General features: G+C 33.0%; 2 protein-coding genes across 3 annotated transcripts in view; one reads left to right on the top strand and one right to left on the bottom strand.

Annotated features, from left to right (window-relative positions):
- The window catches only part of LOC135075700 (protein yippee-like), a 187,938-nt gene that overhangs the window by 102,130 nt on the left and 69,945 nt on the right, over positions 1-15,863 (top strand). The window lies entirely within an intron of this gene.
- On the bottom strand, positions 10,200-14,107 carry LOC135075516 (uncharacterized). Its single transcript, XM_063969945.1, has 3 exons — positions 12,364-14,107; positions 11,874-12,059; positions 10,200-11,327 (listed from the first exon to the last, which is right to left on the bottom strand). Coding segments are annotated over exons 1-3 (543 nt in total). The 5' UTR covers positions 12,366-14,107; the 3' UTR covers positions 10,200-10,972.

The raw sequence follows: 15,863 nt of genomic DNA, 5'->3' as shown, positions 1-15,863 counted from the left end.
AACGAAGAAGAAACAGAACCAATTTAGTCAGTTAAAAGAACTAAACATATCGAAAGCCAGTCATCCAATAATTCAGATGAAGACTTTGATTACTACAAAACGGATGTTGACAACGAGGAAAATTTAAATGATTATGAAGATATTTTAGAAAATGATGATTGTAAAACACCTAACAAAACCCTCACCACATCACCCACTCATGAACACGATGTCCATGACAACTCATTTAAATCTATTCAGTCATCACCAAGTATTGCTAATGATTCTTTATCATGGTCTGTGTCATCTGAAGTAATGCAAAATATTCCTTTTGGTGTTAGAAATGTTAATGGAAAATTGATGCTCGGTAATACACGTGTTTATGACGATGGACGCATTTTGAAAATTGGAAGCCGTAGCCTAAAAAAAACTCCAGGCTTGAAAGAATTATTATACCAAAAGGCACCAAATTTAAAAATAATTACAAACGAGGATTTACAAAATTATAAATTAGTACTTATAGATACCAATGCACACAAACGTAACTTCGATCCATTTAAACCAATAAACAGTAATAAAGGATTTAAATATATGAACGTGATTAAACCTTTATTTAAGTTCTCTAGAAGTCACGCAAGTAGTGTAGAAAGTCTCCCGCGAGGTGAAGGCATCGATATATTGAAAGAAGTTAAGAAGGATACTGATTTAGTTTATTGGGATGATCCGAATGAATTAGTAGAAAGGCTAAAATTACTACTCGGGTCATGGGCAGCTGGTAACACTGGAGTTAATAATGAAATTTATGCAATAATAGAAGAACTGCATGAAGCTGGTATTATAAAAGACATAAAATATATAAAGCTACCATCTGGAGGATTCAACAGTACCATTAAACTACAGAAGCCGAGCAGACGGCAATGAATATAGATAAATTTGGTCATCACGTTCATAAGCGTTTACGACTATCTGAATTTTCTAATAACATTCCTACCAACACATTAGTAAAGTCAGATGCAGGCGACTTTGATTTAAAATCATCGAGATTAAAAGGACTACCAACTCCTGAAAAGGATGACGAGGCTGTAAATAAAGAGTATGTCGATAAATATGTTCAAGATCTAAAAAATGAAATGAAATCAATTCAAACCAACATTAAAAAATATTTAAATAATTTAGAAAAATTAACTAGTGTCAATTTCAGTAAATTGTATTACACAAAAAAAGAAATCGATCTTATGTTACCTTCAAAACTTGATAAGAATGAGTAAACAAGACATAGTTAACGAGCTCCACAAGCCAGCAAGAAGAAATTTCTGTCGCCGTCATACTAACATTAAAGGAATAGATGATTTATGGCAAGCGGATCTTATGGATTTTCAAAAATATTCATCGTATAATAAAGGATATAAATATGTACTAGTAGTAATTGATACTTTATCAAAATTTGTATGGGTAAGACCGTTGAAAGCAAAATCTAAACAATATGTTACAAATGCAATGCAAAGTATATTATCTGAATCAACACGGAAGCCAAACAATTTACAAACAGATCTGGGTACAGAGTTTTATAATAATTCTTTTGAAAAGTTAATGAAAAATTACAACATAAACCATTATTCCACATATTCTGTTAAAAAAGCCTCTATAGTAGAACGAGTTATAAGAACTATAAAATCACATCTTTACAAAACATTCAGTCTGTGCGGACGATATCAATGGTTTCAATGTAATTTAGATTCCGTGGTGCATCGCTATAACAACACTTTGCACCGCATTACAAAGTTCAAACCGATTGATGTTAATCATGCGAATCAGGCTTTAGTTAAATCTAATATCATTAAAACCCGAAAGCCAAAGACAGTACGTCAAGGATCCACTTTTAAAGTTAACGATTTTGTTCGTATAATTAAATACAAAGGAGATTTCTATAAAGGTTATACCCCTAATTGGTCTACGGAAATATTTCAAATCGTAAAAATTAATGATACCTATCCTCAAACGTATCAAATAAAAGACAAATACAACCAAAATATTCTAGGCTCTTTTTATGGATACGAGTTACAAAAAACTAAATTTCCAGACATCTACCTTATTGAAAAAGTTATAAAGAAAAAAGAAAACAAACTTTTTGTAAAATGGTTAGGACTAAGTGATAAAGAGAACAGTTGGGTAGACAAACGTGAATTAGTGATTTAGATAAGTATATAAATAACACAGGATCTCTCTTTGGGACACTAGATGATTATCGATGAAGGAAGGCAGTGGTGTAATCAATAGCTTGGTAGATCATTTGCCGTTCGAGTTACATATACCTGGGTATCAATTTTGTGGTCCCGGTACGAAACTTCAAAAACGGATTCTAAAAGGCGATCGAGGGGTTAACAAATTAGATAACGCTTGCATGCACCACGATATTTCTTACAATAATAAAGATCCTGGAGCTCGACGCAAAGCCGACTTGGAACTTTTGAATATGGCTCAAAGGAGATTGAAATCGAAAGATGCTGGAAAAGGAGAAAAAATTGCATCATGGATAGTAAAAAATGCTATGAAGGCAAAAATCAGAACAGGCAGTGGCATGAAATCATTTAAGAAAGGTGTGAAAAAAATACAGTCCCTATTGAAAAAAATGAAATCCAAGGATCAAAACTCTGTTATAAAATATGCTTATGCAGTTGCAAAGAAACTGTTTAGTAAAAAGAAAGGAATACGTTTGCCACGTATCATTCCTCTTCCAAAGTGTGGAGGACTTTTACCACTTATTCCCATATTTGCGGGATTGTCAGCTTTAGGTTCACTAGCTGGAGGAGCAGCAGGTATAGCAAAAGCTGTGAATGATTCTAAAGCTGCACAGAAGAGTCTTCAGGAATCTGAAAGACATAACAGAATGATGGAAGCGGTGGCTCTTGGAAAAGGATTATATATTAAACCTCATAAAAAAGGAGCAGGGTTATATCTTAACCCATCAAAAAACTGATTAAGCGGCTACCTAGACGTGCGCTCACTAACCTCGATATTTTGGAACATGCTAATGACATTCCTTACTTTCGCGGTGTTTACATGAGAGATACGTTACCTTTGAAACCTAGAAAAATAGAATGTGGAATATTAAATTTGGATAGCAACATAAATCCAGGTACGCATTGGGTAGCCTTTGTAAAGCAAAACAATTACGTAGAATATTATGATAGTTTTGGTAATTTAAAACCACCGTTAGAATTAATGAAATATATGTATGCCTTGCCTATAAACTACAATTATGTAAGACATCAAGCTTACGGCACTACTAATTGTGGTCATTTGTGTCTAAAATTTTTAAGAAATTATTGGAAAAAGCATTTAAATAGCAAACGAAATAAATAAATGTGTTAGTATAAAAATGTCTTTCACTGTATCTTTAACTGGAAGTGGAGCCTCTTTAACAACAAATTATTCACCAAGTTTGGAACTTCGAGGAGAATATGAATGCGGTCTTTTGTATTTCTCAACTTTTAACTCTATTCCTAATATCGATAAACGAAACAATAAGTTTCATTATGGTGAAAATGAAATCATCGAAATTCCTGAAGGATCTTATGAGCTTCAGGATATTTGTGATTATTTAAAAGACAATATGAAGAACACTGTATTAAAACTAACTTGCAATAACAATACATTGAAGACAAACCTTTTTTGCTCCAAAGATGTTCATTTTAATAAAAGTGAATCAATTGGTAAAATACTAGGTTTTGGAATGGAGACAATACAAGCTAATATAAGTACTGATTCACAGTACCCTGTTAGCATTCTATCAACAACCATTGTGAGAATCGAATGCGACGTAGTTAGTGGTTCCTTTGTAAACGGGAAAGCCAGTCACATTATTTATGAATTTGTGCCTAATGTTCCACCTGGTTATCGAATAATTGAGATACCTAAAAACTTAATTTATTTTCCTGTTAATCAAAATTCTATAAGTGCTATCAATATACGGTTGTTGGACGCTGACAATAAAGAGATAAATTTACGAGGTGAAGAAGTCCAGCTGTATTTACATTTCAGAAAAAAATGATAAATTTCAATAAAAACCCCCCTCAGTCGTATACCCAAGCCATTCCTCGAAGATCATCTCGCAAAAGCACACCGTTTCAACTAAAAAAGAAGCTTACCAAGACCAATAAAGAATTTCTAAGGCTAATCGGGTTGATAAAATGAATATTCTAAATATATCTCAACAAACATCATACGACAACAGCATTGAAAGTTTCGAATATCATTCATACAAACCGTACGTGACAAGTTTCAACAAGAATGATGAAATAAGAATTCCTATTAATCAACAAGATCTATACGTATTGCCTTCACTTAGTAGTTTGTATATCGAGGGGAAAGTGAATGTTTATAACACCACAACTAAAGCAAAAATATCTGAGGTACATTTCATTAATAATCCGGCATTGTTCCTATTTCAAGATATTCGGTATGAATTGAATGGAGTAGAAATAGATAAAATAAAAAATGCAGGTATAACTACAACAATAAAATCTTATCTATCGCTAAATGAAAATGAATCAAAATATGCACGAGTTTGGGGTTGGTCAACTATGGGAACCAATAATACTGGAGGTGGGGCGTTTTCCTTATCCATTCCGCTAAACAAGATATTAGGATTCGCAGAAGACTATGAAAAAATAATCATGAACTGTAAACACGAGTTAGTGTTACTTAGAAGCAATACGAATCTTAATTCTATCAAATTAAATACAGGAGAAGTTGTAGATGACATTATAATTAGTAAAATTATTTGGAGAGTGCCACATATCAAAGTGTCAGATCGAGAAAGAATAAATTTATTAAAGCATTTAGAGAAAGATCGTGCTATTCCTCTAGCATTTCGTAATTGGGATCTGTATGAATACCCATTACTTCCTCAAACACGTAAGCATACTTGGTCTATCAAAACTGCATCCCAAACAGAGAAACCGCGATTTGTTGTAATAGCCTTACAAACCAACCGCAAACACAACAGTCAATTGTCAATGGCAGAGTTTGATCATTGTCATGTACGTGATGTAAGAGTCTTTTTAAATTCGTCGTATTATCCCTATGAAGGGTTGAACATCAGTTTCTCAGATGACAAGTTCACTTTATTATACGAACAATATACAAGATTTCAGCAGTCGTATCACGGACGTCGTTCAGAGCCGTTGCTGAGTTTAAAAGAATTTAGAGACGTTGCCCCTTTATTCGTTATTGACTGTTCACGACAACACGAAACACTGAAAGGATCTATTGATGTGAGAGTCGAAATTGAGACAGACCAAGAAATTCCAGATAAGACAGCTGCATACTGCCTGATTTTAAACGATTGTTTATACGAATATAAGCCTTTGAGTAACATTGTAAAGAAACTATCATGAATAATTATAATACAGTAATCGTTGATTTGCAAGGGTTTAAGGACAGCAATAATAAATTCTTGGTTAAAGAAATGGCAGTAGCTAATGTAGAGTATACCTATGTGTTTTTAATAAAGCCCCCGTATCCTTTTTCTGCACTGAGTGATGAAGAAAAGAAATGTGTTCGTTGGATCGAAAGAAATAGAGGCTATTTATGGAGTGAGGGCTACATAGACTACAGAGAATTTCATAGAATGATGACTGGTTTTTTGAAAAATAAAAAAATTATAGTCAAAGGGGAAGAAAAAGTAAAATGGATGCAAGAGTTGTGTAATAATAATAATAGTGTTATTGATATAACTCGTAAGGGTACTCCTAATTTGAATAGTCTTAATGAACTATATTGTAAAGATAAAATTTTATTTAATTGTTTTTATCATGACAAGTATTGTGCGTTACGAAATGTTTTAAGTTTAAAGAAATGGTGTGTAGATAACAATGTGTTTAATTAATAAATATTCACTTTACTGTAATAAATAATTGAAATATTGAAATTAAACTTTGTGTTTATTTTTATACCTAAATATGTATTCCTAGGGAACTGAGTAAAAACATCGTTTTTGCATAATAATTTATTTCATTACATTTACAACTATATTAAAAAACATAATCAATTAAAAGTTAGAACCAGTTAACTTTTTTGATATCTTCTTAATTACACATTCTGTCATATCCATTATTTCGTCCACTGCGTCATGGACTACGTATTGGGCACTAAGTAACACGCACTCGCTGTCAGCATCTGACGTAGATGATGATGAGTTCGAATTTGCTCGGTCACGCTCGCAGACCAGGTCCACCACCTTTATCTGGATCATTTTGAAGCCTTTCTGTTCGTTACACACCACAAAAGATTTTGGAGTTATCCGCTTATTATTTTTTGGAGAAACTCGTTTTTTACGTTTTTGATCAATTTGCGTCGATTCCACCCCAAATAAATCTTTGTATTGCTGAGTGAACTGTTGTAACGGGTCTTGAGCGTATTGAGGAAAATCATCATATACGTCAGTCATTTTCTGTAAAGAATAAAGAGAATAAATTGTAATAAAGTTGCTTTAACTAATAATTAGGTAAATAGTTAACCACACAATAAAACACTTAAAAATACTAAAATACTACATACCTGATTGATAATTAATTATTTCCCACTCACAAGGTAGGTCTTTCGTTGCGGTCTCGCAGTTTGGAACTGATGTGTGACATCAGTTGCAGCGCGCTAAAATATACATCATCACAATTTTCGTACACAATGTATTGAGTTTTTGCACGACTTTGAATGTCCACTTCATCGTTTGCCACTTCCACTGCTTCCATAATTTCAATTTTAATTACGTGCTTGGGGACTCTACTATCGATTGAAAGAACGTAGCTGGCTTGTGGTGAGGTAAGATGACTGTGACTACGTTGAGCCATTTTAACTTTTAACCCAAACAAGTTTGAACGCAACAAAGTCGAATTGATAACTAAATAAAATCTATTGGTTGCTTATATCAAATAGGTAACATGAGACGCACCGGCTATGCCACGTGCTATTAATTAACTTCATGTCCAAACCTGTAAAAGTTTCCTCAGCGTTGCAAAATAAATGTAGTAAATTGATTCCTAACGTGTGATCGATGTCATATTACGATCTCACCGTTTCTATGCGATGATTAATATCACACTTTAAAACATGTCTAAACATGATCTTATTGAGTTAATGTGAACCAATGTCTTTACGTATAAGAAATAAAACCCAAGTAAATAATTTGTCATCATTTATTTATAGGTAGGTACCTTATTAATTAATTACATTTATTTGAAACTTAATATTATCTTAATTAGCTTAGGTTATCTATTATAATAAAGAAAATCGTACAACTAAGGAAAGTATTATAATTTAATTTTAATTACCTAATTCTTGGTTCAATGTTATGCTTAGTTAAATGTTTAGAATGGATGTATGCCCCCAAGCTCTTGTTGACACCTTGTCAGCCGAAACAAAACGTTTATCATCATTACTGGATAGCGCTACTTTGTTGAGACTGCGAGTAAAAATGTTGTGTTTGATTGACTTAAATAAAATATTTGTTTTCCGCACTATATTGCCGTGATACAAAGTTTTTTTATAGTCTGATATTTGTATATCGCGAACAACACTCTTCTTTACTCCCTTTGCTTTTTTAATTGTAGTATTAATGGTCTTTACACAATACAACTTTGAACGTAATCCAACAAACTCTGTTATAATGTTTCCTCCCATTTCGTCTTTGAAAAGTCCAGGAATCTTTTTATTTAGAAGCGGTAAGCCATATACATTTTCTTTGAAAAAATTGCTTGTGTCGAAATAATGTAAGAAGGTTTCTTTTAAATCTTTGTAAAAGTTTTCGGTTTCAATTTGGTAAACGAAACTATCCGTATCCGTGTAACACATTTGTAATTTGTTTTTATACGATGGTTCAAAAACTGAATAATGAAAGTCATACATGTGGCTTTTAGATAACTCTAACACCGTAAACCCTATGTATATTGGCTTATCCAAAATCACCCGTTCAGGTTTTGTTTGTATTGCGACTAAATTTTCAGTGAAAATTGAAACACTGTGAAAACTAGAGCTTGCAATTAATTTATTGGCAGTTATTTTCTTTTTTGTTACATTATTGTGGTCACTCCATTCGTTAACTAAATGTACATTAACTCTTTTTTCGCTGTTTTCTAAGGTTTTACCAAAAATGCTGTTATTGAGCAACTTAAAAAAGTCTTGTTCAAATGTAGATTGAGCCTGTTGTCTTAAACTCGTATTTAGATCGATATATTGTTTTAAGTAAGGACTTTGTTGAAACGTTATGACTCGATGTATTTTTTTTAATATCAGCCCATGTTTCAAACATGTTTTCAAGTGAACATAGTGGATGACGTAGAAGTACTTGTCGTAAAGATTAGGCACGAGCTTAAAAGTCTTACCCCCCGGTGGAATGCATTTCTCAGGACAAAATGGTAAATCATTGTGCCTGTCATGTAACTCTTTCGGATAGCTTAAGTCAACCTCAAGAATGAAACCATACTCTGCATCAGCAGGAACATTAACAATATCGAGACATTCAATTTCTGTCTGGTTTAAAAATCTAAAATTCGACAGCGGTAGAGATTGACACATACTGAATCCGTATAAGTTATTGCAATCTATGTAAACTACAAAGGTATCTGGTTTTAAGGGATCGTATTCGTTCATGTATTTGTTATTGGCGTTGGCATGCCTGTGCGAACACATGCATACTCCTCCTCTGATGCCTGATTGAATCATACGCACTATGGCAAGGTCATCTATGAGCTCCAACTCGACTCCAGTTTTGTAAAGCATTGCATCGAATGATAAACTAGGAGCGGTTACATAGAAAGCAGGATCTAATTGATAGTGAAATTTGCAAGTTTTTCTAAACTTTTCAAAAATATCAGTTAACAAGAGAACGTCTGTTTTCAAATACAATTTAGTGTATTGACCCAGATTTTTGATGTTAAATTGTGACCAAACTGATTGAGCATGTTCATAATCTTCATCAGTAATATGCTCATTTGTAAGGGAGCTGTAAAACTCTTTTTTTTCTGGTAAACATCGCTCTTTAAACCGATCCCAGTTATCCATGTATTCGTAGGGATATATACCTTTGCGAGTAAGTAAATTAAATTGGGTAGGTATTGGAAAATGCGTGCGTAAATGATCAAACTCTTCTTTTTTAATAGTTTTTGCTAATTTATCTAAGCTAGTGCCAAGAAATTTAAATGAATCTACGAAGCGCAATTGCATAAATTCTTGATCAGAAATCGGAACAAATTTCGTAAATGACACATAATTTTCTTTAGTTTTAGGTATAATCTTAATATTTCCAGGCATTTCACCTAATTGTTTTATGAACAAATGACAGTCATAACCTGCCAAGTTGTGGAAAAATACAGGAATAAACTTAGGTATTTTGTATTGTAAATTACAATATCTGTGGGCTGCACCACGATATAATCCTGTTATGTGACAGTGATCGCGCACTTTGTCTGAAAATAAAAAGTTATCACATATATGACAGCGAGTGGCTTGCAAAAATTCGGATGCATCTTTTTCGGTAAAAATCATAGGCAAATTTTTAGATAAGATTGCATGAATTTCACGAACATCACGGTAAAGAGATTCTATAAATTTTGAAACACAGTCAGAACCGAGATATGATACATACCGATTATAGCTAGTGTTTACAGTACAGACTATATTGTACGCAAACGCTGAGGGTATATGGTGCTGCAGCGTTTTTGTATTTTGCGTATCAGATTTGTCTTTGTGCACTTCTAAAATTGTCTCAAAATCTGCATAAATGACGAATGGAACATTTTGTTTACGGTCATAATTATTAAATTTTATGACGGTCCCCTTTTCAGGTAATACAGTGACGATCCCGCTACATAAATGATTTTCTAGTTCATCAAAAGTAGTAAAAAACACTAAGCATGTATCACAGAAATAAATTTTACCATGATGAGCTGTTATTTGATTTCTGACAAGCCGCGACAAGTCCTTGATAAGACAATAATGTGACGTCGCGTCATTTTCTAACATTAGCAAATGAATAGTTTTTTTGTTTTTGGTATTTTCAGATTTATATACGGGGCCAATAATGGTTTTAGAATTTTTTAGACCATAAATGATAAAACTTAACTTAGGATTGTTTTTCTCAAAAATCCTAATATCTGAGAATGTGACGGGATAAGATATCCCATTGATATTTAGAACATCTTTAAAATTGGGTTAAGACGAGACTCGTTCAGGATGATTTCGAGCAGGGTAAAGAGCTGCTGTTACGCTCCATAAAAAGCAACACTGGTCTTTATTTTGAATATTTATACATGCTTTCTTATTTTGAATAAATTTAGGTAATTTTAAATAAGATGACCCACCTAATGGTTGGTACTTATTGACATTTATTTCTAAATGTGAATTACTTAAAAAAGCCCAACCACTATCGCTTTCCTCAAACTCTTCCATTTTCTTTTTCAATATACTCACTAGTTTAGAAAATAAACTATCAAAATCATAGTTGTGGTAAAGTATAAAATTCTTTGTAACAAAAGATTTCATTTCCTGCATATTATTTTTGAATAACAGGAAAATGCTAAATAATTCAAAATTCACTTTGATGCAAGTATGTACTCTTAAAGCATCATCTAAAAGTGATTTTATTTTGTTATGAATAGAATTAAAGAAAATATCTATAGAAGTTTGGTCAAGTTCACTTGCAACTAATCGGTAAGAAATGATTCGAGAGCGAAATGCAGAACCTACGATTTCCACACCATCACTGTGTGGTTGGGTGGAGTTCTTTTGTTTGTGCAAGCGACTCCGCAAGTGTCCTACCCAAGAGGTTGAACCTATGGACACGTTACAAATAGTACAGAAAGGCATTTTAGAACCAAGAATTAGTTAATAAACAATAAAGTCTCTATACCTACCTACTAGAAATAATGTTGAATAATTCGAATGTAAAAAATAATATTAAAACTGTGTAATAAGTATGTTTATTTACAAGTAAAAATTATTTAATGTTTATTTTATTACTGTAATAAGTCGGTTCGCACTCTTCAAAAATTACGTAAGCGCTACTTATAAACCTTTGTAGAGCCTCCCACTCCTGGGATTGTTCACCGCATTGGAGTTTTACCGCTGCAAGCGCTTTCTTGTAACGCTCCTCGGGTGGAACGTTCTTAACATCGTCGGTGTTGTAGACTTTCAAATCTATGTAGAACTCGCCGCTGGTGACTGCAGTCCGACGACACTGGCCCGAAGACACCCGCGATGTAAAGCTCGATGCGATGCTACGAGTTGTCTCCTTCGCACTTGCCCGCTCGTCCTTATTAATGATTGAAAACAAACTCTTCGTTTTCTTTGGTCTGTGAACAATAGACATTTATTTAAGTAATGATTATTTTATTCAATAGAATATATTTTTTGTTAGTTTTATTTATTTAAAGGTTTTATTGCACACACACAAACACATAAGAATGCTCTGTACAAAAAAGTTGTCAAAAGATCAGCTGTTGTACTTTAAACAATTAGGTACTATTTTACTTTAATTCGCTTAGATTTTTATGTAAGTACTCGTAAAAACTCATTGTAAATTAAAAATTTACCTTTTAGGGAATATTAAAATTAAGTGCTTGTAGAATAATTATGAGGGAGTTTGGTAATATTATTACTAAAATCTTACTATTACTAATATTATTAATGCAAAGTTTGTGTGGATGTCTGGCTGTGAGGATGTTTGTTACTCTTTCATGCAAAACCACTGAACAGATTTTGATGAAACTTTACAGTATTATTGTTTATAACCCAGAATAACATATAGGCTATAATTTATGGCGATCTGTGATATACTAAATTTTACGCGGGTGAAGCCGCAGCCAAAAGCTAGTTAGATTATAAAGGTGGAAATTTACCTAGTTAGGGCTTCAACGTTCGCAACGGAATGGGCGGCAGGCTTTCGCTTCCTCGGCTTAGGCGCAGGCGTAGAAGCGGTTGAGGTCGACGCGCTGGTTTTGGACTTGCTCTTGCTCGAGCGCGGTGGTGGCACCACCTCTAATGGGGCCACGTCTTCAATGCTGGATGCGTACTCAGAATCCGACCTATAAAATATTAATCATCATTAGTCTATCTTCCTAATAATCATGACCACTGTCTAATTACGGTAATGACACATTTAAGTACACTACCAAATACAAAGATACATACTATGCTAGCTAGATATATTGATGGTTGCGGGATTCGAACCCGCGACCAATTAGCTTAACAAAACACATCGCGGTTCTCTACACAAATACTAAAGTAAAGAAAACATGTAAAGAAATACTCAGTAAAGAAAACATTACTTGAAAATTATTTGTCAGAACAAACTAAGTATAAAATAAATGTATAACAGTACTTACTCACATTTTGCACAATCGGGAGCTTGTTTCTTGCTATTCACAAAGAATCTCACAAAGTAATTAATTTTTTGCGGTGAAATTCTGTATTTATGTGATCAATAATAAATTGTCAGCAAAAATTAAGCTAATTAGTTAAAACTAAAGTAACAATAAAATGATATACAAATTTGGACCGTATTTTTATGTTCGATAAGCACAGAAAAAAAAATCACTAGCAAGTAGGTATTACCTTTTGAATTAAAATATTACCCATACTTTGATGTTACGTTTAAAGGAAATATGATTGTGTTACACTATGTTGCAGTAAAAGTGAAATCAGAATCTAAAGTATGTAGGTTAATTTCTTAAATGGCTAGTCAAATACTAATTATGTAGTATTCCAAGTACCGAATTTCCATCATTCTATTTGTAAAGAGTTAAATTGTAATAAGCTACATTGATTTGAGTCTGCTTCCAACAGAAAACTAATAAACCAACTAATTTTACTCACGATTTTATTCGATTTTATTTTTCCTCACAATGTTTACATCTTTTTTACAATGCATTGTCATTTAGAAAAAAATTGACTTACTTTATAAAGGTAGATTTAACGGTAGAAGCATTATGTATCAGTCACCATTGAGTCACATAGAAAGATAAAAATAATTATTAGTTTCAACTTGCAATGCAACACGAAGTAAACAATAAAAATCTAAAGTTACATGTCGTGCACACACATTCAAAGCATTTAATGCTGAATCTGCAAGTAAGCTGTGTGAGACCAGGAGCTGAGATGTTTAAATCGATGTTTTATTGAACATTTGAATAAAATGTATTTTATTTTCAGATTGGTTAAATATTGATATACATTTTCATTAAATATGAAATAAATGATTTAAAAGATTATTTTATTTTTGCAATATTAGAAAGAGTAAGTACTTATAGTAGTATAGTAGTAAATGTACAATAAATAAATGTCTAATAGTCATAAATGTACAATAATGCAAAATGTCAAAAATTCGAAACAAAACTTTAAAACCATTTTAAAATGAACAGGTTTACAGATAAATATATAAAACTCTTACTCTTGGACTATAAATTGCAGCTCGTACATTCCCACGATCCACGCGATGCAACGTACAGTGTGACATTAGATTTCATCGAGTGCAAGTTCGTCATGTACGTAATAATTAAAAAGTATAAGTGCACATTTTAAAAACTCTGTGAAACCAGTGCAGTATTTCCTAAAATGTAAGTGTAATTATATATTTCATATACTTTTAAGTTTATAGGATAACTTTCGGATCATGATTTTCGTTTAACTTGCGAGAGAGATTACCATTTTTTTGATACCTCTTTAAGATCATCACTCGCTTGCTGTTCCCAAGCTATCTGGGGTCAGTGCAGTATTTTTTCTTTTCTATACGTGGTTAAATTATGAATAAATAAACCATTTTTTCATTGATTTATAAAGAAAACTTTCTTCGCTTTGATTATAGTGTTACTCAAAATATTTAATATATATCACAAATAAAAATCTTTAAATACTAAAATCAATAGATAATTGTTTGCTAATATTTATTACAGATTTTATTGACGATTAAAAAAAGTTCTCTTTATTTCAGGTGTACCTACTGCTCAGCAAGACAATTAAATATCTACAATAATAAGCAGAAAACGTCGTTATAGATCTTGGTTAAAACAGGTAACCTTTTTATTTATTAATAACGTTGCAATATTGTTAGAAGTTTCGGTTCTGTATTTAAACTGTTCACAATTTATTTAAAGCATTATTTATTTTTTCAGATCCCCGGTGACATGATTTAATTAATAAACTAATTAAATCGTGGATAAGAAACTTCGACGAGAAGAAGAATTGATTTATATCATCAATAATCGTAGTAAAAAAGGTCTTAATTTATTTCAATTTATAATAAATTATGGTTGTGGTTGTTTTATTTGAATAAAAAATCTCAAGGTATGGTGTTACATAAAGGTGATGGTATGGTTGTGCTAAAAACGGTAAAGGTAAAAGGGTAAGTAATGGTAAACGGTAATAAAAGGTAATAGTAATCAGGTACCTAAGAAAGAACATTCAGAGATAGAATCTTGACATAGCTCTTCAGCTGTGTATGTTAGGTAGGAGGACATTCAGTGAGAGAATCTTACCATGGGTCTTGAGCTGAATGTGTTAGGCAGAACAAACGGTAAGAGAATCTTACCATGGGTCTCTGAAGATACTTACCTCGGGTCTTCAACCGTTTGTGTTAGGAAGGACATTCAGTAAGATAATCTTACCATGGGTATTAAGCTGAATGTGTTAGGCGATACATTCAACAAAGGAATCTTACCATGGGTCCTGAGTTGTCTGTGTCATATTAGGCAGAACGTTCGGTGAGAGAATCTTACCACGGGTCTCTCTGAAGATACTTACCTCGGGTCTTCAACCGTTTGTGTTAGGAAGGACATTCAGTAAGATAATCTTACCATGGGTATTAAGCTGAATGTGTTAGGCGATACATTCAACAAAGGAATCTTACCATGGGTCCTGAGTTGTCTGTGTCATATTAGGCAGAACGTTCGGTGAGAGAATCTTACCACGGGTCTCTCTGAAGATACTTACCTCGGGTCTTCAACCGTTTGTGTTAGGAAGGACATTCAGTAAGATAATCTTACCATGGGTATTAAGCTGAATGTGTTAGGCGATACATTCAGCAAAGGAATCTTACCATGGGTCCTGAGTTGTCTGTATCATATTAGGCAGAACGTTCGGTGAGAGAATCTTACCACGGGTCTCTCTGAAGTTACTTACCACGGGGCTTCAACCGAATGTTTTGATCAAGATACTTATTTAAATGTATTCAACACTCCGTTCGTAGTGTATTATTGGGCATTCTGTCAAACCAGAGTGAGCGCAGCGAACGGTCGGAAGCGAAGCGGACGACTGGGGGACAGAATGCCCAATAATACACTACTATTCTTAATAAAATATTTCTTTGTAAATCATCTATTAATACCTTATTCCTTTACATTTCGGTAAACAACACCGCCTAACTCTACAAAAATATCAGTCAATACCGCTCAAGTCATAAAATATAGGTTAAAAAAAAGTAAATCGTCAAATTAAGTATAAATAATTATTTCTCAACCGCTAAATAAAGTATTTAATAAGTGACAATAGGAAAAATCCACCGATTTTTTAAAATAAACAGTTTTTTTCGTCTCCTGAAAAGTTGGTAAAAATGACTTAAGCGGTGTTGTTAGCTAAGGGACGATATGGCAATTGTCTATGGTTTAATTGTCACCTGTCAAAGAAAATTATGAAATCTGTCAGCCGCTGCAAAATTTTTGTAATCTCTTCTTGACTATTTGTTATTTTTGTGAAAAAGTCGAAAAAGTTCAAGCAAGGCATATTGTTTTCAATGTGAATTGTAAAATAAGGCATAATTCAAAGTCGATCTTTGATTCTAAAGCGCGTCGTCGAGTTGACAGTAAGTTGGACTGAAATGTTTTGATACATTTAGT

This window comes from Ostrinia nubilalis, chromosome 10, assembly GCF_963855985.1.
Source record: "Ostrinia nubilalis chromosome 10, ilOstNubi1.1, whole genome shotgun sequence".
Lineage (NCBI taxonomy): Eukaryota > Metazoa > Arthropoda > Insecta > Lepidoptera > Crambidae > Ostrinia > Ostrinia nubilalis.
The sequence above is the reverse complement of the archived record's forward strand: the minus strand, read 5'-3'. Positions and strand labels throughout refer to the sequence as shown.